The sequence below is a fragment of the Quercus lobata genome, chromosome 8, assembly GCF_001633185.2.
Source record: "Quercus lobata isolate SW786 chromosome 8, ValleyOak3.0 Primary Assembly, whole genome shotgun sequence".
Lineage (NCBI taxonomy): Eukaryota > Viridiplantae > Streptophyta > Magnoliopsida > Fagales > Fagaceae > Quercus > Quercus lobata.
Window position 1 is genome coordinate 1461254 of NC_044911.1, and position 24560 is coordinate 1485813.

The window sequence follows — 24560 nt, forward strand, 5'->3', positions numbered from 1 at the left end:
CATAAAAAATGGATAATTACAGTAAACTCATCTGTGGTATAGCCCGTTTTCACTTTGCCTATCTGTGGTTTAAAACTTTACACTTTACCCACCTGAGGTAACTTCCATTTGGGATCTGTTACCCACCTCTCCTTTTGCCGTTAGAAAAACACATTTTTAAAGAAAAACAAAAATAACAAAAATAAAAAAGCTAGGGTTTTGATTGCTTAAGAACTTCTATAAGAACAAAGTGGAGGAATAGCACACAAATCCCGCTTTGATCTTGGCTTCTCTCCCCACTGTGGCTGGGGTTCAAAGTGGGTTTGAAGTTGGAAATAGGGGTGGGTTTGCTACTGTGGCTGGGTTTCATTTGAGCTGCCTCAAATGAAACTCCATGGCCGACCCTTCAAGCTCGTTTCCCTCAATCATTGACGTCATCTCAGCAGCAAGCTCCTCCATCGGACCTCCATGGCTGACCCTTCAAGCTCCCACAATAAATCTCATCGAGCCCTTTTTCTCACTCTAAACCCAAGCTCAGTCTCTCTAAGCTCTCGGCCTAAGCTCTCTCTAAACACTTGTTCTCTCATCTCTAAAACTCTCTCAAATGAACTCCATGGCCACCCCTCTCAAGCTCACCCCCTCACATCAACGTCGCCACCTTAGGCGGCCTTGCCTCATCAGACCCTCATTGAGCCTTCACCAAACCCAAGCTCCCTCTCTCTAATCTCTGAAACCATCTCAGGCCGAGCCTCCATCGGACTTCCAAGGTCACCCATCTCCAATCATCAACCACCACCACTCCACAATGGTTCCTTTGCTCTTTACGTCTCGGCCTAACTCGGGTTTTGGGGGTTTGTTAATGGTGGGTTTGGGTGAATTTTCCAGAGGGTTTTCTTGTGTTGGATTGCGAATTAAGTTTTAGTTTGATAAAGGGGTTTGATTGAAAGGTTGGGATTAAGTTTTGGTTTGATAAAGGGGTTTGATTGAAAGGTTGGGATATAAATATCTAAAATGGGTTGTGAGAAGAAGGGATGAGTGAGACATAGAGAGAAATCAAAGATTGTGAGAAAGATGCGAGTGAGATAGAGAAATGATGAACAAAATGTGCTGGCCTGTCCATTTGATCTTGTTTTGATACACATCTTGTTTCTCTACAAAACCCCCCTTTTTGATCTTGTTTGTTTGAGTTTTTTCTGTTATTTTTTGTTTTTAGAGGAGAGAGACATAAAAGTGAAGATAAAATACATTTTTACCCCTGATTTTAATAGAGGTGGGTAACGGATGGGTAACGGATTGAAGTTCAGGTGGACAAAGTGTAAAGTTTGAAACCACGGGTAAGCAAAGTGAAAACGGGCCATACCACAGATAGATTTACTATAATTATCCCTATAAAAAAATACATTTGAAAGATAGATTTTTATATTTAATTTAATTATTTTAGTTATTTCTTATATTTATATTTATTTAATATAATTTTTTATTTTATTTAATTATTAAATTAATTATGACGTCATCACAGTTCGACCTTGGTCCAACCTCAAAAATCTTGAACCTCTCCCTTTTACGGTTCATTGAACAATCTGGGTTTCAAAACCATGCTCATTATCTAGTTGGAGAGGGGTTGGTGCAATTTGCAAATGAAATGCCTATTTTACGTACAAATATTTTAATTTGAGTAAAATACATTTTAATCCCAGAATTACAATTTCACTTCTGGGGTCCAAATACAGTAGCAGAAGATACTCTTTTTCAAGCATTTTCAAGGAAAAAAAAGAAAAGAGAGAGATGCTATTTTCACTTCCTTTTCTAACAAAGTATAAATAGCTATGAAGCATGGGTGCAGATTCAGGTTCTGGTGTGGGTGCGAGACTTGACAATTTTTTAAAAAGTAGGGTACGGGTATGGCAAGATACATTTTTTAAAACATTATTTTTATTTTTATTTACTATATATTGCTAAGCATACTTTTTCATATAATTGTAAACATATACCGATTTAAGAGCAATAGTAGATAATAATTAAAACATGATGTTCATAAATTAAAATACAACCCACAAGTTTGAAACTAAAACATTCCATGATGTTTGGAAATTAGAATACGACCCACATGTATGAAACTAAAACAAAATAAAAGATAAGTGTTCAAGACAATCAAATACAACCATCATCCTCATTTTCAATATCAATAGCTTCACTTTGAACTTCACTTTCACTAGTAGTAACACTAGTGCTAGTATTCCCAATAACCATGGCCTCCAACTATGGCTCATCAAGTGTAAGGGTAGCATTCTCAAGATTTCTAGCTCCTCCATGTATGTCACTCTCATTCTAAGAGTCTCCTCCAATATCTCATATCTTTTTTGCTGCATATACATACTTCTCATGGTGCCTTGACAAGAGTCGAAGATTAGAATGCACATATATCAAATCCTCAGCACGTGTAGGAGCCATTTTGTTTCTTTTTAAGGAATGAATGAATTTGCATGTAATCCAATTCCTCTTAGCATATGAGGATGATCAAGGTTGTCTAAGAAGTTTAAAGGCAAGGGTTTGAAGTGTTGGTAATGAAGAGCCATGGTATTACCACCAAACCAAAGGTTGTAAAACCCGCCTATCTATTAAGGCATCTGGTGAAAGAAACCTCCCTGTTGAAAATGTAGCAAACTCAACTTTCACCATCCTTAAGTCATTCTCATCTTCAAAATATCACTCCAAACTCTTGTGCCTTTCTATAGGAATTTCATGATCCTGATGTGGAGGGACGCATTCAAGATTCTTCGAAAGTCATTCAATGGAGTAATACCTAGTAAAAAAATCAAATATAGATGATGAAACATGTGTTTTACTAGAAGGGGGAACTTTACCCTTTGACCTCAAGTATGTAAGACATTCAGATTTCCTATGACCATACCCTTGACACCCAGAACATTGTTGCTCCATAGAATTATTAGAAGGTTGACTTACTTTTTCTTTAGGTTTTTCAGTGTTATTAACCTTAATGGGATCATTCCTCCTAAAATTTCTAGATTCAGTAGTGTTCTTACCTCTTGTCCTTTTGTTATTGTTCCTAAGAAAATTTCCAAAGTTCTTAGCAAGGTAAGCAATCTCTGTAGCAGAGAGCTCATCATTAAATCCACTCACATCAACATCAACAACAGACTTAAGAGCCATTAATTTGAATTTGCTAGTCTTAAGTAGGTCCAACTCATAGGACTAAAGAGATCCTTCAAGTTCATCAACAGGGATGGATTCCACATCCTTACTTTCAGTGATGACAGTCACTTTGGGTCTAAAATCCTCAGTCAAAGATCTAAGAATCTTCCGAACAATTTTATGTTGATCATAGATTTCATAGATTATATGCAGAATTAACAATATCATTAAACTTAACAAAGAATTCATCAAAAGATTCATCATCAGACATTCTAATGCTTTCAAATCTAATAGTTAATTGCTGTAACTTATTAATTTTAACAGTCTTTGTGCCTTCATGCACAATCTGGAGGATATTCTAAGTAGTATGAGCAATCTCAATATTAGATATTCTCTTAAATTCCTCCAAAAAAACAGTATTAAAGATAACATTAATAACTTTGCTATTGAAAGCGGCTGCTTCTTTTCGAGAAGTTTGCAACTCACTCACAGGAGTAGTGGGCTTCTCCCATCCATATTCGATGGAGTTCCAAACTCTCTCATCAATGGATTTCAGGAATGCTTTCATCCTGACTTTCCAATAAGCATAATTATTCCCATCAAAGTGAGGAGGAATAATTAGAGAGTGCCCGTGTTCCATGACAACCGAGGTCAAGGACCAACTCAAAGATCAAAAGATTTTCAATAAGAGAGCTACTTGCTTTGATACCACTTGTACGTTTTTAGACCCCTTAAAACACAACCAGATTAACCTAGTTAATTAGCCAAGTGATTACTTAGCTAAATTATCAAATTTAGGTTAACACAAATATATCATATCATTCTAAAATGTGGAAAATAAAGAACATAACAATATGATAACCCAGGAAAACTAAACTGGTAAAAAATCTGGGGATGATTTAACCTAGCTATCCTTAAGGTAAAACTGAATCCACTATGAAAGAATTGAAATTTACACAATAGTGACTTAGACCGCTAACATTTTATTGCTACCTCGAGTAGGAAACTTACTACCACGACCACGCGATAGCTCCAAGTCCATGGATTACTTCTTTCTTGGATTCCCAGCAAGCACAAGCACTCCCGCTTGTATATCTTTAAGCTCTTGAAAGAGCAATTGAAACGATTATCAAGCTCTTGACATAATCTAGCACTCTATAACCCTAAGTATGTGTGAAGGCAACCGCCTCTTGATCTCACAAAAGATTCACACACAACATAAAGAGTAACCTAAAATGTGGTTAGGGTTTTCCCTTTTATACCTAGGGCGAAACATAAAACCCTACACATCAAACAAGCTTAGGCTGGGTTGGAAAATTTTGTAGAAAAACGTTTTGCCCGAATTTCGATCGGCCGAGTCTAATTCTCAATCGATTGAGCCAGGTAAATTTACATAGTAAATCCTCCAGCAACTCGATTTCAACTTTACATAAAAAGCATATACTTTGAGCAGGTCTAAACAAGACTAAAACGTTTTAATCATGGTTTACCAACATTACAAAATAGAGTTCTAATACATTAGTTCTTAATTCCTTAGAACCAAACATACATCACAAATTTTATAATATCAAATCATAGGAAAATTGGTTTTCTTAAAGTCATTTAGGCTTCTGCTAGGAATCAATGCTGTTGAGAAGTCCTAGTGTACTGCTAAATGCCTCTTAGTGCTATTAATGGCTCCTGCATCATCCAAAGGGACGAAAAGAGAGAGAGGGGGGGCGCGTAAGCTTGCACAAATTCTGAACGGATTTTCAACAGAGTGACATCAGTAGTGCTTTGTACAAGCAAGAGATATAAATTTCCTTGATGAGGCTTATTAGATTTTAAGAAACACTAGGAAAAAAAAGAGAACGGTTTTATATCCTAGAAATTTAAATTAGAAGGAAAAATAGGAGAGGGGACAGAAAAAAGGCATAATTTCTCATAAAGTTGTGAACTTGTGTCTCTATAAGTTTAATGTGGGTTTTTCATATTAAAATGAGAGAAGCAATTGAAGTAATTGAAAGTTATTTATGTTGTTTTGTGACTATTAAATATTATTGTCTCACTAAATTGTGGACAACAAAGGGACAAATTGTTAGTGCTTTATTGAATTTCTGAAACTTAGCAAATAATTAAAATGTATTAGTTGCATCAATGTGAATCTCTTAAGATTTTTGTCATAGAATAAGGTTGGGTTGGTGCTTGGCAACATCGATACCTATAACCATGTCTGCTTACATTACTAACTTAAGGTTTGCCATGTGAATCCTGCTCACTTAAACAAATTACTTTACTTCGCAGCTTAGCTTCTCTCTACATCTAGATGCCAACATTTGTCATGCTATCAAGGAATCCTTAATGAATGCATTATCATGTCTTAGCATCAAGCATATGGCGCAATATGCCCCTTCTATAAATACCCTTATATGTTTTAAGGATTCAGATCTTATAAGATTTAAATAAGGATTTTATTATTTTGCTACACATACTTTGGGTGACTACAACAACAACAACAAAGCCTTAGTCCCAATATTTTTGGGGTTCGCTATGGATCCTCAATAAGATTACTTAGGTTCACATGTATTCTATCCTTAGGCTGACTACTCAGGATAAAATACTTCATATGAATTTGGTGGAATTAGATGTACCAAATCAGTGTACTTAAACCATAAGTTTTTGTTAAGATCATTCATAAAGTTGCCTTGGTTCTTGTTTTAATATAACATTTGCTGGTTTTACTTGTACGTGCAAATCTTTTTATGTTGTCAACCCTGCCCTTGTAATCTTAAGGAATTCTTGGTACATCCTCTACTATGGAGCCCATGACAAAGGATTTGTCATCTGTTAATTTAACCTTCTTTTACTTTATTCCCACTCATTTCAAAATTACAAATATTTGTTGATTAGTATGATATTTTCCCAATGTTTGGACTCCATGTTTGAAGATAAATAGATCATCTTCTTAACCTTGATGTTTTGGGGAGGTGTAAATTTTTTCCCTTTGAGAATCAAGTATGCTATTGTACCATTGAATATTACTTGATGTTTGGACTCCATGATTTGAGATATGCGGAGGTCTTCATTGGCCCTTCTTATCTTATATATTTATATATCCAGATCCTCTTTTGGTTAAGGCTGCAAGAGGAGATCCTGTAATTCGACCTCCAGCATGGATGATGCGCCAAGCAGGAAGGTATATGTCTGTTTATAGAAAGCTTGCAAAGAGATATCCATCCTTTATAGAGAGGTCAGAGACAACTGATCTCATTGTGGAAATCTCTTTGTAGCCTTGGGAAGCTTTCCATCCCGATGGAGTTATTATTTTCTCTGACATACTTACTCCTCTACCTGCCTTTGGTGTTCCATTTGACATAGAAGAAGTAAGGGGTCCTGTTATCTAGTCACCAATTTATTCTGAAGAGGGACTGAAGTCTTTGCATCCCATTGACTTAGAAAAACTTCATTTTGTGGGGGAATCCCTTAGGATATTGCACCGAGAGGTACTTTCTATAGTCATTCATGCCTAAAAAGAATGACAATTGTGCTGTTTGGCATTTGTTTTACATGTAAATTATGATAGAAGTGTAGTATCTCTTTTTAGTCTTGCTTCTCTAAGTTATTTAATTATTTATTCTTTTGTGTAGGTTGGTGGGAACACTGCTGTTTTAGGTTTTGTAGGAGCACCTTGGACGATAGTTACATATATAGTGGAAGGGTGTACCACACGCACATATACAACCATAAAGACCATGTGCCATACTGCCTCACATGTATTGAGGGCCCTTCTTTCTCATTTGACATAGGCAATGTCAGACTACATTGTATTCCAAGTGGAATCTGGGGATCATTGCATACAAATTTTGGACTCATGGGGTGGACAACTTCCGCCTGATATGTGGGAACTCTGGTTAAGGCCTTATATTGAAGAGGTAAATTGGAATGAATGGTTTCTGTTGGTTTTTAGACCCCTTAAAACACAATTGGATTAACCTAGTTAATTAGCCAAGTTGTTACTTAGTCCAAATTCCAAGTCCAGGTTATCACAATCAAACAATCATATCATACATAGCAACGGAAAATAAATAAGACAATGATATAATCACCCAGGAAAATCAAACCGGTAAAAATCCTGGGAAGGATTTAACCTAGCTATCCTCAAGGTAAAAAGCAAATCCACTAGAAAGAATCGAAGTTCATACAATAAGACTTACAAGCCCCCACGCTCGACTTCTTATTGCTACCCACTAGTAGAACTTACTGACACGACCACGTGCAAGCTCCGAATCCATGGACTCCTTCTTTCTTTGGCTTTTGCAAAACACAACCACCCCTGTTTGTGACTTTGAGATCCCACTCAAAGGTTTAGCAACACAAACTCTCTTGTTTGTGACTCCAAGACCATCCTTGAAGGTTTAGATCATCACACCTTTGATGACAAGAGAAGGCAGCAACTTCTACAATACCGAATCTTGAGATTCTTCAAGGAATAACACCAGTAGAAGACATAAGAGAGCTTTTTAAGAACAAAACCCTAAATACAAAAGAGGCACACTCTTTTCTCTCTAAAAAGCCACATAAAAACGTGTTTAGGGTTTCCTTTATGTACTGGGAGAAGTAGATTAGAAGCCCTAATCCTTAATGGGCTTGAACTGCTATTTGGGTTTAATTAAAATTTTGCAAATACGACTTTCGATCGATCGAGCCTGTCTTTCGATCAATCGAACCAGACAGATTATGAAATCTTCTTCCTGCAGCTTGTATGTTCTTGAATCTTGACGTGAATCACCTTGAGCATTGTCTAATAATACCTATAAACTCTAAGATCTATATCTAGACAAGTTTGTGTTCACGATTTGCGAATTGTTCCAAACATTTAGAACCTAACAGACTCCCCATTTGGCAATTTGTGACAAAACTTTCATACAAAATAAAATGCTCAAATACAAGAACAACCCAATACAATAAAATGCCCAATTACATCACAAATCCTAATCTAAGACTCCTAACCTAGAAGTTGCAAGAAGAGGTAGAAGGTCTTGATCAGAATGCACCTGTCTTTCCTGAAACACTCAACAAACACATCACCGCATGTGTGGAAAGAAAGACATATAAAAAATAGGTGAAAAGCACATTTTCGTCCCTACATTTTCACACGATTCCCACTTTGGTCCCTATATTTTATTTTTACCGCTTTTAGTCCCTATTTAGAAAAACGCCTTCGGTTTTAGTCCTTTCCGTTAGTGCCGTTAGGGCACTGACCTACGTGGCAAACGGAATTATTAAAATAATAATAATAAATTTTATTTTGTCATTAAAAAATGTTAAGTCAGCATTTAAATTTAAAAAATAATTTATTAATTTTAACTAAATAAAGAAATAAAAATAAAAAATCACATTAATTGAGATCGAAGTGTGTCTTGAACAAGAACATCAAGAACACAAAGTCAGATCTAAAAATACAAAATTAAAATTCAAAAATCATCAACCCAGAAAATAACAACAGAAAATGTATGGGAGCTCAATTAATGGGTTCGGTTACGCTCCCTCTATCGACGATTACAAGCATGTCAAGGCCATCAACGCACCTCTTTGGGTATGGGAGGGCCTACTCCCATGTGGGACTCATCTCAACGGTGCTCTCCACTGGGTATTCAAGCTTCGCGGCGGAGGTGAGTGCGTCATCGCCGCCTTTGATTTAGAAACCGATACGTTTCGAGAAATGCCGGTACCGGTAATTTCTGTGTCGGGTTTCAGCACTGGGTCTTTGAAAGGGTGCCTTTGTTTGATGGATCTTGTCTTTGGCCTAAGGCGTCGAGATATTTGGTTCATGAAGGAGTACGGTGTGGGTAAGTCTTGGGCTAAGATTTTGGTTGTGGACCCGTGTTATGAGGTGAAGCCGTTGTGTTTGTGGAAAAAATCCGAGATCTTGATGACAATTGATAGGAACGAGAACGAGAATGAGCTGGTTCTGTGTAATCCAAAAGATGGGACGTGCAAGAATTTTGACGTAGTCGGCATTCCGTTTTGGTTTTATGCAGATACATATGTGGAAAGCCTTGTCTCGCCCAAATTTTCTGCAATAGTTTGAAGGTGATCTATGTTTGTTTCATGGATCTGAAAAGAAAGAAGAAAAACAAAGATACAAACAGAAGGCTGATTTTATTTTAATTTTTTGGGTTTGTGCTGGTTTTATTTTAATTTGTTGGGTTTGTGTTTTGTGTTTGTTTTCATGTTTAATTCCTTATTCAGGTTTAATTTGATGTTCTTATTTTTTGGGTTTGTGATTTTTGGATTTTAATTTTGTATTTTTAGATCTGAGTTTGTGTTCTTGTTGTTCTTGCTCAAGACACATTTCAATCTCAATTAATGTGATTTTTTATTTTTACTTTTGTTTTTTATTTTTTTATTTAGTTAAAATTAATAAATTATTATTTTTAATTTAAATGCTGACTTAACATTTTTTAATGAAAAAATTAAATTTTTTACTATTATTTTAATAATTCTGTTTGCCACGTAGGTCAGTGCCCTAATGGCACTAATAGAAAGGACTAAAATAGAATGCGTTTTTCTAAATAGGGACTAAAAGCGGTAAAAATAAAATATAGGGACCAAAGTGGGAATCGTGTGAAAATGTAGGGACGAAAATGTGCTTTTCGTCTAAAAAATAATATGAAATAGAATATAAAAAAATAAACTAATGCTTTTCGTCTAAAAAATAATATGAAATAGAATATAAAAAAATAAACTAACTCTGAAACAAAATATAAAAAAATAAACTAACTCTCCTCCTAAGTTAGATACAACAAAAAGTTTTTTATATTCTTCCCCTAACCAAAACAAACAGTTCATCTATGTCTCCCCCTTTTTGTCACGTATTGAAAAAGTCTACCTAATCAGAAGGTAGACAGAAAACATATGCAACCGAGTAAGAGAAAATAGAGATGACTCCCCCTCTGAAGAGCAACAACTCCCCCTAAGAACCACAAAGGTTAAAAAAAATTATTCCCCTATAAAAATAGGAAAAACAAAACAAGTTTTGGAGAAAAATAAAGGGGGTGGGGATAAATAAAAAGACACAAACCAAGGTTAAAAAAAAAAAACTAAGTTGAGGATACACATGAAAAAAAAATATTCTCTCTTTTAATAAAATGCAAACATGGCACTATGTGACCCATAAACAGTTGCATGAGTAGAGAAAATATTTGCATATTAATTATCCACCATATCTCTTAACAAAAATATTTTCTACAGTTCACACATAAAAAATGCATATACTAGAAAGTACATAGTTCAAAAATTAATCAATCAATTTTTTGATCAAGTTGAGTACCCAATGTAGCAAAATGTATGCATGTTATGTGTGAAAACAATGAGAGATATGACTGCAAAACTGCAAGATGGATACAAAAACAATACAATGCATGTGAATCCTAAACATAAATGATGCATGGAAAAATCATATTTTTGAAAAAACAGAGCAATTTAATACAGAAACTCCTCAAAGCACAATATTTCATGAATGAAATGCATGAGTATGAGATTAAAAGTTTTAAAAAAACTTGAGTTCAACCCAGATCTTCCAAAATCAAGATTTTCAATCAATTTGTCCTCAAAACGCAAACATTAAACACATTTTGCATTAAAATCAAGGAACTTTTAATCTTGGATGGCCACAACAAGATCACACACAATATAATGTACCAAGTTTAGCAAAGAGTAACTTGTGTAGTGTGTGCAACTAGCAAAAGCTTGAAAAACATGTGAGGTGATATGTAAATAGAAATCAATCACAATTTCTACAAAATTCATCACATAATATTTGAAAGAGACTATTACCAAAAGAGTTGCATCATATAACTGCCACATCTCCTAGAAAACAAGCTTGCAATCATGTAAGTTTCTTGATTTTTGCCTCATAATATACACACCATTTTTAATTGTTCAAAAACTTATTAAAATAGTCGGGATAATATACACACCAATTTTAGCATTTATAACCAAGGCTACACCTTATGTTCTTTTTGTGCATGTGCTACACTTTCTCGAACACAAAATCTTATGATATGCACTAAGGTGTTCATGATTGGCTAGTAAACAGTGGTGAGATGGTTATTTATGTCTTTCTCAAAAGGATCAGGTCCGACAGTTAAATAACATGTGACTTCAAGATTAAGACAAAGTGATAATATCATAAACATCTTTCCTACACAACATGCATTACAAAACTTCAACTAGTCAAGTGCAATAAATAAACTCATCAAAACTAAACAAGGTACATAAACTTGTTATGTAAAAATAATATGGTCAATCCTTGATTATAGATTCAAGATGTGAAATACAAAATACAAAAATCTTTTTAGCTTAAAAAAATTTATGACCAAAAACAAAAAGCACACATTATGCTAAATGAACAATGCAAATGCAATGCATGACAGTGCTTAATTAAGCTATAGAGGGTACACAAACAAGAAATATCAATTTCTTAATTAACCCATGAGTACATGTACAACCTAGTACATACTCATACACAATTATAAATAGCTTAGCATTTATATAACACATACTATTCAAGTTTCTCCATAATATCAAGCATGTTCTAAATCAAGAGAGATATCATAATTTATGTAATCCTTAAGAAAAATAAAACAAGACTCAAAATAAAATATTTTTGTCTTTTGAAAATTTTTCAATGTTTTTGGATTTTTTTTTTTATTAAAAAAAAAAACTAAAAAGAAAAACAACAAAAACAAAACATGTCCACAAACAATTGAAAGAATTAAATCAGGGACAAGTCAGCAACACTCACCTTAGAGAATCTTTTCTCACCCATCTAGCACGAGTTTTCGGCTTTGTAGGTGAAAATCCATGAGAAGTAGAATATATTTGAGGGATTACACCAATTTTCTGAGAAAGACAAAAATCCTGCAAATTCCTTTCACAAGCCAACAAGCTTAAATTTTTCAAAATAATATGAAACAATTTATATGGACTTATGACAGGAGAAATATCATCACAAATCCTAGATTGAAACACTGAATGCTTAAATTTTAGTTTATGACAATTAGGACGAATGTGACCATGGACACCACAAAAGTGACAAACAGGAACAAATTTAGGAATATCAGTATTCCTAACAACAAATCTAGTCTCTAATTTTGGTTTTTGCCTCAACAAAGAGCAATTTGGTCTAATATGACCAACAACACCACAAAGGTGACAGGTAGGCACAAAAAAAGATTTATTGTACTCTCTAATAGTAGGTTTAGACATAGTTTTAGAAACTTCAGCGTCTACATCAGAACTTTTACCTTTGTCTAACCTAGCAAAATAAGCATTTTCTTTATTATTCCTCTTGAAATGAGGGATATAAACTTTCTCAGTTTTAGGCTTAACAAAAACAGAAACACTTCTGTTATCAACAGCAGACTTGGTATTAGTGAAATTTTCAATTTTAGTTTTAGATTCATCTAACTCTTGTTCCAAGCTTTTCATTTTCTCATCTTGAGAGAAAATTTGATTTCTCAAAAATTCATTCTTTTTATTAGATTTATCTAATCTAACAACTAATTCCTCTTTTTCAAGATTAGCCAATTTTAACTCTTCCTTGAATTTCTTAGCAATTTTCATAGATTTCTATAATTCCTTACGAAGAGTTTCACAGGCATCAATAAAATCAACAGAAGCATGAGCAAAAATATGATCAAAAAGACACTTCAAATTATTCATGACAATAGGGGTCAAGGATCTGCTCTTAGATCAAAAGATCTAAAACAAAAGAGCAACCTACTCTGGTACCACTTGTTGGTTTTTAGAACCCTTAAAACACAATTGGATTAACCTAGTTAATTAGTCAAGTTGTTACTTAATCCAAATTCCAAGTCTAGGTTATCACAATCAAACAATTATATCATGCATAGCAGCGGAAAATAAATAAGACAATGATATGATCATCTAAGAAAACCAAACCGGTAAAAAACCTGGGGGGATTTAACCTAGCTATCCTCAAGGTAAAAAGCAAATCCACTAGAAAAAATCGAAGTTTATACAATAAGACTTACAAACCCCCATGCTCGACTTCTTATTACTACCCACCAATAGAACTTACTGACACGACCACGTGCAAGCTCCGAATTCACGGACTCCTTCTTTCTTTGGCTTTTGCAAAACACAAACACCCCCGTTTGTAACGTTGAGATCCCACTCAAAAGTTTAGCAACACAAACTCTCCTGTTTGTGACTCCAAGACCACCCTTGAAGGTTTAGATCATCAACACCTTTGATGACAAGAGAAGGAAGCAACTTCTATGATACTGGATCTTGAGATTCTTCAAGGAATAACACTGGTAGAAGACATAAGAGAGCTTTTCAGGAACAAAACTCTAAATACAAAAGAGGCACACTCTTTTCTCTTTGAAAAGCCATATAAAAACGTGCTTAGGGTTTCCTTTATATACTGGGAAAAGTAGATTAGAAACCCTAATCCTTAATGGGCTTGAACTGCTGTTTGGGTTTAATTAAAATTCTACAGATACGACTTTCAATCGATCGAGCCTGTCTTTCGATCGATCGAACCAGACAAGTTATGAAATCTTCTTCCTGCAGCTTGTATGTTCTTGAATCTTGACGTGAATCACCTTGAGTATTGTCTAATAATACCTATAGACTCTAAGATCTATATCTAGACAAGTTTGTGTTTACGATTTGCCAATTGTTCTAAACATTTAGAACCTAACAGTTTCGCCATTCATTGCTGTAGTTGTGGATGACATTGATTATATTAATCTGGGTAGATAAACTTTTCTTAAACTGTGCACTACGATATTGAGACTGCCTGTGCTCTTTATTCAACTTATGGGAAACAATTTGCTTCACTGTGCACTATGCATAGCTTTATCCACCCCCCCCCCCCCTTTTCTCTTTTTATTGTATAGATCTACTTCTACTTGACTTACTATCTTACCCTAAAAATTTAAAAGTAGTATTTCTCTACTTGGTTTGCCACAATATGCAAAGGTGTGAATTTTTCAAGTCTCAAGTTTCTTGCATATTTAGTGTGTCATGTATAGAATTTTAGTCACTGTGAAAATAGGAGCACAATTTTGTAACATGCAAAGAGTGACTCATAGACCAAGAACATCATTTTCACCTATCTGTCATTGCCTTCTCGCTTATCATTTTGATGAAATATTGCTGTATGCGTTATGTCTACATGCTATATTCTTGACAAAATTGCAGGATTTCAACTGTTTTGGGGTTTTTATTTGTTTATTTTCTTTTGTGTGTGTGTTCTGGTGAGCAGAGCATGATTTGTGTAAGTTTTCACATTTTCTTATTTTTTCTTGGTATTAATTAATTTTCTGAAAGTGCAGATTGTAAGTATAGTGAAGAACAAATGTCCTCAAACGCCTCTTGTTCTATACATTAAATGGAAATGGTGGCCTTCTTGAGCGTATGAAAGCAACTGGCGTTGATGTGATTGGGCTTGACTGGACAGTGGACATAGAAGATGGAAGGAAACGATTGGCTAAGTAGATCAGTGTACAAGGCAACGTCGACCCTGCTTGCTTATTTTCTCCTCTTCCTGCCCTGACAGAGGAAATTCAAAGGTTTGTGACAAAATTTTCTAATCAAAATTTCCGTTACAGAGACTTGGGCAGCTTATCTTTGATCTTTTTATATGGATTTGGAATTTTCTATTCGGTCAAGAAGTAAGAGTTGGATAGATATATGATAGCAGGGAAATTGGTTAGGAATGGAGTTGTTATTCCACGGTGATGATAAATTTCCAATGGCTTGAAAATTTCCTAATTGGAACATCTAAATGACACTCACCTGAGTCTGCATGAGCTGGTTGAGTCTTTCTTTTTATAGTCAAAATTACTTGTGTAACAAGAACAACATGGGTATCATTTTCTAACAAAATTACAAGGTGTGACTCTGAAATTTAAATAATTTTGATCTATTATTATGTTTCTATCAATTCATATGGCATCGGTGGCAATTGACATTGACAAGGTGTCTGACATGACATAAAAGTGAATCTTGCACTTTTGGTTCTTGTTGAAATTAAACTTAAAATTGACTTTGGAAGTTTCATAATAGTATTTAACTGACAGCCTGTTGTTGTTGTTGTTGTTGTTGTTGTCAGGGTGTGAAGTGTGCAGGTCGAAGGGGACACATTCTTAATTTAGGATATGGTGTTCTTGTCGGGACGCCTGAAGAAGCTGTTGCACATTTTTTTGAAGTTGCAAGAAGCTTGAAGTATGATACACTTTATCAAGATCAAGCAGTAGACTCTAAATTGGTAGTTTGAGAATATTCAGTAAGCACAAGCATGCACGCTTAATCTCACTTTAGCTTTGTAGTGGAGGGCTTTCCCTTACCTCAAAGCTTTGAGATTGTGTACAATTTTTTTTTTTTTTGGTGGGTGAGCGAACTGGTTAAAATCAATTGTATTTGTAATTTATGATTAATTTCTTCATGAATTAATAAATTATTAATTTTTGGCCAGTGTACCTGTAGCACATTTACCATTTTCTTCAAACATCACAAATTTAATACGAGAATCTGCTTTGGCTTCTGCAATAAGAGGATCTATTTTAAATTCATCCCTTCTTATAAATATTATTATAATGGAATTCGAGAAATAGTAATGTAAATAGAGTGAATGAAGTATATATGAAATGTAATATAAATAATTTGGACAATAAATGGTGTTAACATTTTTGTACGTAAAGTTGAGATCATATGTCATCAATCATGAATCAGATCTTTAAAAAAAAAAAATATATATATATATATATATATAATAAATAAAACCGAGCAAAGTATGTTTTAAATGAAAGGATGTTATTCTCTAGGTTTTTTATGTGCCCACAAATACATGTACACAGATATTTGTCTCTAATTACAGGGAGTTGCTTCCTTTCCTAGAGAAAGAGATTATTATTGTGGAGTCGAGGTCAAATATATGTTTTTTTTTTTTTTGAAAAGCTAACTTCTGTGCAAACCAAAAAACATAAACAATGCACGTAGCTGAGGAATTAATTGAGAATAATAATTTTGCTCTTATAATAAATGCATCTTAGCTCGTTTTTCCAGTTTTTACTCATTTGATTTCTATTTGATTCGGCCTCTCCTCTTCCCTCTCTACTGAATTGATTTCTGCTTTGAAATATCCACCTCTCTTCTGATTTAGGTCTTGAATCGTCCTCCTCTCAACTGATTTGAGTAAGTTTGAATCTCTTTTTTCTTTTAAGAACAGCAATATTCGTTCTTTCTGAATTTTTATTGATGATACATTAGCTGAATAGTGTTATATTTTTATTATTTTCAATTATATATATTTATTTATTTGTTAATAGATACTTAGATAGTTAAAATAAATAGATGAATGTTCCAGTTTCAAAAAAAAAAAAAAAAAAAAAAGATAGTTAAAATATAATTTGGAATAAAATATAAAAATTAAAATAAACAAATTTAAAAAATTATTATATATAACGTCATATTCCACATTTTATTTTTAGTAAATGAACTTTCACTCAAATGACACTTTAATTTATTCTCTCATAACTACCGTGCACTCTTGGTGCGGTGGCCACTCCATAAGTATAAGTGCTTATGGAGTGTGGGGGGTAAGGGTTAGGGTTCAAGTTTTCAAGAGGGAACTTTATACACATATTGCAGGGTTAAGGAAGTTCAAACAAAATCTCATGGAAATTTATTACTAAATGACCTTCTCACCAGCCCTCTTCCTTACCCGATGGTAGGCAAGAAAAATAAATTAACTTTTCCAAACTAAATACACTATCACTCTCTAGAAACGTCAATTACAACACAAAAACTTTAAGATAACCATGTAGTTAAGATGATTTTGGCTGTTGTAGGCTTAATAACTGGACTAAATGTTTCATCGTAATCCAGCCCAGCCTGCAGATGCCAAACTTGGCACGGGTTTGCATAGGATGAGTTTGGCAGTGAAGGGAAACCCTTTTCAAACTAGAGGCAGGAAAAAAAAGTAAAAGGAAAAGAAAACAGGATGTGACCCATTTAACAAAATTGCATGATTTCAACTGTTTTGTTTGTTTTGTTTATTTTCTTGTGTGTGTGTATTCCGGTGAGCAGAGCATGATTCGTGTAAATTTTCACATTTTCTTATTTTTCCTTGCTATTAATTGCATCAATCCGTTTGGTTAAAACATCTAAATCGGTAAAAAGCGGGAACTGGGATTAAAATCGGTTCTTTGATTGCATCGATTTTTAAAACCATGTTTATAGATTCTATTTCTACACGCTTACACTTCATCAATGAGATAAAAATTAAAATCTGTGATATCTGTTATACGATGATTACTATTTACCATTAAGTCAAAATACCAATAAGTTTCCTTTTGGTATAGGTAGGATTTAAACCCAATTTACTTATTTTATAACAAAAGAATTTACTAGTTGAAATAATTGGAACCACCTCAAATATAAATTTTAAAGCTTGAAATAAAATGATTCTGTTTAGTCCAGAATTACATGAGAAAGTTCATTTACTAAAAGCTTGAAATTCAATACTCTCCAGGCTGGGCTTGATTACGATGAAACATTTAGTCCAGTTAATAAGCCTCCTACAGTAAGAATCATCTTAACCTTGGCAGCTCAATTTCATTGGCCTCTATATCAATTAGACATCAGCAATGCTTTCCTAACTAGTTATCTTAAAGTTTGTGTGCTGTAATTGACGTTTCTAGAGAGTATCAGTGTACTTAGTTTGGAAAAGTTAATTTATTTTTCTTGCCTACCATTGGGTAAGGAAGAGGGCTGGTGGGAAGGTCATTTAGTAATGAATTTCCATGATTTTTTGTTTGAACTTACTTAACCCTGCAAACCTGTCTCAATTTTACGAGAGAATGAATTAAAGTGTCATCTGAGTGAAAGTTCATTTACTAAAAATAAAATGTGAGATATGAAGTGATATATAATAATTTTTTTTCAATTTGTTTATTTTATTTTTTATATTTTATTCAAAATTAGTATATTTTAACTATCTAAATATATATATATATGAAAATAAATAAATAAAAATTAACACTATTATGTAAATGTATCATCAATCAAAATTCAGAAAATACGAATATTATTGTTCTTAAAGGAAAAAGAGATTCAAACTTACCTAAATCAGCTGAGAGGAGGACGAATTAAGATCCAAATCAGAAGAGAGGAGGACATTTCAAAGCTAAAAACAAAGAGGGAAGGACGAATCAAATGGAAATCAAATGAGTATAAATTGGAAAATCGAACTGAAATGCATTTATTATAAGAGCAAAATTATAATATTCTTCTTAACTTGAACAGAACAACAATGTCTAAAAGTAACAACTTGCTGTAGCTCAGCAATCCAGGCTGTAATACTTGTCTTTTGTTTTGTGTCTTGAAACTTAAGGTTGAATTTGTTCGCATTTACCGGTCACACGTGTGGACTTGGAAACCCCTATCTATTAGTTCATTTATATTTATTCCACAACTGATAAATATCTCACAAAATTAGAGTTCAAAGTCGAAAAGGAGGCCAACTTTACATGACTATCCCTTTTTTACACCATGCCAATATGCATTAAATAGTTAGCTAGCTTGTGAAACAAATAGCAACTACTCTTTTCTTTTTTCTTATTTTTTGTTCTGATTAATTAGTTGCTTCCAATGCTAGCTTTGGATTTGCAACACCACATCCACAACACTATCTTAGTTTTGGCTGTTTGGGGAGGAGAGAGATTGATATATAGGCATATAGCTAGCTAGCTAGGCCCTTCCAGTTCCACCACTCTTTCATGAGTTGTGCTAGTGCCACGTAAAGTAGCACAACTTGTGCCACAACTCACTCACGTGGTGAGTTGTGGCACCAGAATTATCCCTCTTTCATGGTTGTCTTTTCTCTTAGTAAGTAATTAATTTGTCAGATTAGGAATTTACTATTTTTCTTTTCTTTTACTCAAGTGTGCATGTGTATTAAATATTAATAATCATTGGGGTTTTGGTTGGAAGGATTGGTTATTGTTGCATGCATGCACAAGCTTTATCTTCAATCTAAATGGGTAAAAATAAAATAAAAAGTAAAATGAGTAACTAAAAGCTAAATTTTTTATAACTTTGGATGTATATGCTCCAGGGTATTTAACATGAACAGACCATTAAGTCAAAATACCAATAGGTTCCCTCTTAGTATAGGTAGGATTTGAATCCAAGTTACTTATTTTATAACAAAAGAATTTACTAGTTGAAATAATTGAAACCACCTCAAATATAAATTTTAAGGCTTGAAATAAAATGATTTGAGCTCACTCTCCTATAATTTTTATTTTTTAACAAGTCAAATTTTGGGAAAACAAAAATGTTTGTGTTCATTTTGACATTTTTATTCTCTTTCTTTTGGGCCAAGTGAGATACGGTTCAAGGAGCTACATTTTATCATGTGGGTGAGCATGCCACTTGGGCCTTCATAATGTACACAACTATTTTGCTACTATTTCCATTCTTATTACTTGAAGGGCCCATGAGCAGCTCTTCCCTCTCTCTCCAAAAATAAAAAAAAGGCCCATGAGCCAACTGCCCATAACGAACATGCAAGAAACAGAAATATAGGTTTTCTGATGAGTTAGAGAAAAGCTTGTTTGGATAAAGATGTTCTCCATTTCATGGTCCAAATTAAATGTTTTAAAAATCTGAATGTATAAAGTTTGCAACATAATTATAATTTTAAATGATGTTGTATAGATTTTAAATGATGTGGCACTCCATACAACGTGAGATCTAGAAAATAAAATCTAAGCAATGAAAATTATGAAATTGACAAAATGAACAAGATTTGAAATGGAGAGGATTATGTTTTGATTGGGTTAATGTTCATTACTATCAATTTAAAACTATAATGGATGCTTTTCAATTAAATCAACTAATAAAGTTTATTACTATCGAATTTGTCTACACAAAATAAAAATAAAAATAAAAAGCAAGTGAGGGTCATATATTGATATATATCACTAATGCAAGTTTAAGACTTAAAAGAGGAACAAGACAGCCCCACACCACGCACTGCTACAAATGAACCAAGCTATTTATGAACAATTCCAGTTCGGCTCAAAAAAAGGATTGTTTATGTTTGTTTGTTTAGAAAAACAAGTCAAACTCAAGTCTTAAGTTTACACTCGATTATTAAACAATCCAAGCTCAAACAAAATAATGTGTTTGTGAACAAGCTCGTGAACACGTGGGCTCAATTTAACTCTATGTAATATTATATTTTTATAGGTATACTTGTCTAAAATTATATTTATATGGATTTGAAATTAAATTGTATAAGTTTGTCAATACGTTTATATGATATTAAATTATTATTTGTAGTTTATTAATGATATAAAAAATATATTCATAGTTAAAATTCATAAAATTGTGAAGAGGTAAAACATTTTAGTCATAGCTTCACACTATATAGGGGAAAAAAAAAAAAAAAAAGTTAATCAAGTAGCTTATGAACAAGTTTGAGTTTGCTCGACAAGAAAATGAGCCAAGTTTGAGCATAAAATCTTATTTAATAATAAACTCGAGCTTGGCTCGTGTTTGAAAAAAACTTAAATGAACAAGTTTAAACATTTAATACTTGGTTCGGCTTAGCTCATTTACAACCCTATCACACACCCTGAAAACATGCATAAATTTTCATAAAATTCAACTGCTCGTTTAATTATTTTGATTTTTTTTTTCTTGAAAAGGAAGGACATTTACAACATCAATTATTAAAATCATCCAGAACAAACAAAGAAGTATTTTTTTTAAAAAAAATCAGTTCCCTAGAATGGAGGCCTGATTGCATGCGTGTTTCTAGACGTATATATAGTCAATTTGTCATGTTCTTGCCTCGTCATCCTGCCTGATATGCCAAGTTTAAAACAATCAAATAATCTAGAAAGTTACAAAATATAGTTACATATACATACATATATATATATATAAAATAAAAAAGAAAAGAAAAAAGAAGTTAATTCAAAGTTTGTAATAACTATTATAGCATTTTAGGGGGGGAAAGAAGTGAATTTGCATGCTTGCCTGATTGCATGTTTCGATAGAAAGAGACAATTCTATGACAGAAGCAAGCATAGTTAATTTACAATCTCTTGCTCCACACCACACACAATCAAATTTTTAGATCAGGAAAAAAAGGTCACTGTCTATCACTGAAACATTGTGTTTCCATGCCTGCTTGCTTCATAACTTGTTTTGATAGAGATGCATCAACAGCAAGGAATGGTCAATTATGTGTCATCTTAAATTCTTAAATTATATGATATATAAGTACAATCCTTAAGAAAACTACCATTCCTCTTAAATCTTAATCGAAGAAGACAAAAAGACCACACATGATGCAACATCTTCCAACAGACAAGTTATCTCATAAACTGGCTCCGATTCTCACTGCCCAATCCCTTCAATTACTTAGCTTTTATCTCCAAAAATAAAATATTTCTGCACCTAAGTTTGTCACTTCATGAATACAAAGAATATACTCTTCTGTGCAAGCCTGCAAATCTTGGGTCTCAAAGGCAAAAAATAATCAGAAAATCAAATAATATATACAACTTTTTCACAGTATTTTTGAAATGGTCGACCCGTGAATGATGAAAAAAAAGGGTGAACTTACTTTAACAAATATGAAAAATATTATGAAAAAAAAAAATGTTTGAAAATTGGAACACTATTGAAAATAATATATTCCCTCTAGCTGCAAAGTACAAACGCATAATTTGTTGCCGTCCTACTTTACTATTTGCAGCGTCACCTATACTCCATAATGAATCAAAAGATTCATGAACTTTCATCAAAGAAAATACTAACGACTTTAACAAATATGAAAAATATTATGAAAAAAAAATGTCGAGTTTGGAACACTATTGAAAATAATATATTCCCTCTAGCAACAAAGTACAACCGCAATATTTGTTGCTGTCCTACTTTAATTACTATTTGTAGCGTCACCTATTTTATATTACTCCATAATGAATCAAAAGATTCATGTACTTTCATCAAAGAAAAGAAGATTAATGTACTAGCAATGGGAAATTAATGATCGAGTCCATTGGCTAATATACTATTTTATCAGGAATTTGTAACATCATGAATGCTGCAAGTTTCGGTAATAGACAATTAACCAAACATAATGACGTGACCATGTGACAATTTTTATTTATTTTTGTGGGTTACTGGATTCTTGTTCATTTGTCAGCATGACGTACCATATGAATGTTAGAATTTTACATATTAACTAACGACCTACCTTAGTTTATTTATAACTTTTTTATGCAATCCCAACAGCTTGATGCTACAACTCATTGGACAAGTTGTTACTAACATGTTCCAATCTTTTTTTTAATGAATAAAAGTTCTAAACATTTTGATTCCCTGTTTCAATGATGTAAGGATAGACTTTTGGCTCAAATAATGCTAGAGACACAAATTTTTTAATAACTTTTTTTACAATTCGTTAAAGTGACAAATTTTGATTAGAATAACATTTTTTTTTTTTTACATAATATAAATCACAACAGACTATGTTAATATGTGTGAAAAATGTCATATGTGACTCGATTTATTTGTTTCAACACCTAACATGGCCTTTAGTCTAAGCATGAAAGATAATATAAGGATAGAATATTTTGGATTGATATCTTCTAAAGTTTTAAGTGTAACTTCACTCTTAAATTTTCAAAAATCTATTAATTTAAAAATGAGTGGTGTTTTCACCTCATCAAATAATGTATATAGATACCAAATTGATGATAGTAAGCTTTATATATATATATATATAAATGTTGATGATTTGATCAAAATAACTTATTTTAAAATGAGTAGATAGTTTTAGGTACTGCATGACTCATTTTTGAGTTACTATAAAAAATAAAAATAAAAATACTTCCAAAAAATCTTAAGCTGATGAATATGAATGGCCAGCTATATGTATTGTTAATCACAAAATAATCATGAGTCCTGCAATATCTTTTACTATTGTATTCATGCCAAGTTTTCCATAGGATAATGAACCTAGCCATGGCCTGCCAAAAACCAAAATCTGCCGCTTGGAGTTGTTCAGATTAAATTGTTAAAAAATAAATAAAAAATAAAAAAAATAAAAATAAAAATAAAAAAAGGAAAGAAGAAGAAGGAAATGTTAACCGATACCTTAAGAGTATTTGTTAGTGAACCATTTTAAGAATTTTAATGGAGAAAAAAAATTAATGTTTTGATTTTTTTTTTTTTTAATACAAGATAGAAATTCTAATCTAATCTAATCTAACTGTATATGTGTGTGAAACTTCCTCCTGAAAACTTGAACCCCGAACTTTATCCCCCATAAGCACTTATACTTTTAGAATGACCATCACACCAAGGATGCGCGGCGATATGTTTTGACAATTTTGTCTATTTCTCATAAAATTATATCAAAACTTTTCTAAAATAATTTATTAACAATTATTCTAAGGCCCTTGAATCCAAAAGATAATGCTAAGGCAATTTGTTTTTTGCTCATATTTTTAACATTTTTTTATCTTGACTAACACCCCTGATCGACCAATTGGCATGAGGGCAATCACTATTGGAGAGAAATTTTTATCCTTCTTCATTGTGCCATTGTGGTGGACCTTATTTATTGGTTAAAGGCTCATATGCTATTTTCATACCTTTGGTGTGTCCAGTTAAAATACTTTACCTCACTCTCAGCTTCTTCTTTAGATGATTCTCATCTCTTGGCAATAAGAATTTTCTTTTCCTTTTTTCCTTTTTATTCATTGGATCTTTTGGTAATGTTAGAAAAGGAGTTTGAACTATAAGTGTACTCAGCTTTAAAAAGCTGCTTTCTCAAATATCATTGAAAATGTGGAAAAAACCATTATCAAAAGCATGTCGGCCATTACTATTGCTTTTGCTATTGCTAATGTCCTAGTACCCTTTTGCTTACTACTATAAAACAATTCAAAAATAAATTAGGCCTAAATAAATGAAGCACTAAAGACAATAAAATACTGCTTATTTTGACTCTTAAAGAAGATAATATATATGCGTGTGTGTGTGTGTGTGTGTGTTGGGGGGGGGGGGGGGGAATTTGTTTGACTTTACATAGAGATAAAAAAAAAAAAAAAAGGTGAAACGGATCTTATGAATTTAATTAAATATTATCACACAAAATCAAGAAAAGATGACCAAATATATTATTTAGCCAAAAAAAAAAAAAAAGATGGCCAACGTTATTAGTTTGGGAAAAAGAGAAAAGTAGAAACAAAAATTAACGTCCAAATACCTAATCATTCATCTCCACACTAAAAACGTATTGACTAGTTGACATATCATTTTTAAAATGATGGACCATATCTTTAGGTTTTTTTACCATATAAATAATATGAGGTTCTATTATG

The 24560-nt window shown here is 32.9% G+C and overlaps 1 protein-coding gene and 1 pseudogene across 1 annotated transcript; both read left to right on the forward strand.

Annotated features, from left to right (window-relative positions):
- The first annotated feature begins 5109 nt into the window (after positions 1 to 5109).
- On the forward strand, positions 5110 to 15427 carry LOC115955450 (annotated as a pseudogene).
- Positions 8548 to 9202, forward strand: LOC115955187 (F-box/kelch-repeat protein At3g06240-like). The gene has a single exon (XM_031073244.1). The coding sequence runs from the start codon at positions 8621 to 8623 to the stop codon at positions 9200 to 9202; it is 582 nt and encodes a 193-aa protein (XP_030929104.1). The 5' UTR covers positions 8548 to 8620.
- Positions 15428 to 24560: the final 9133 nt, after the last annotated feature.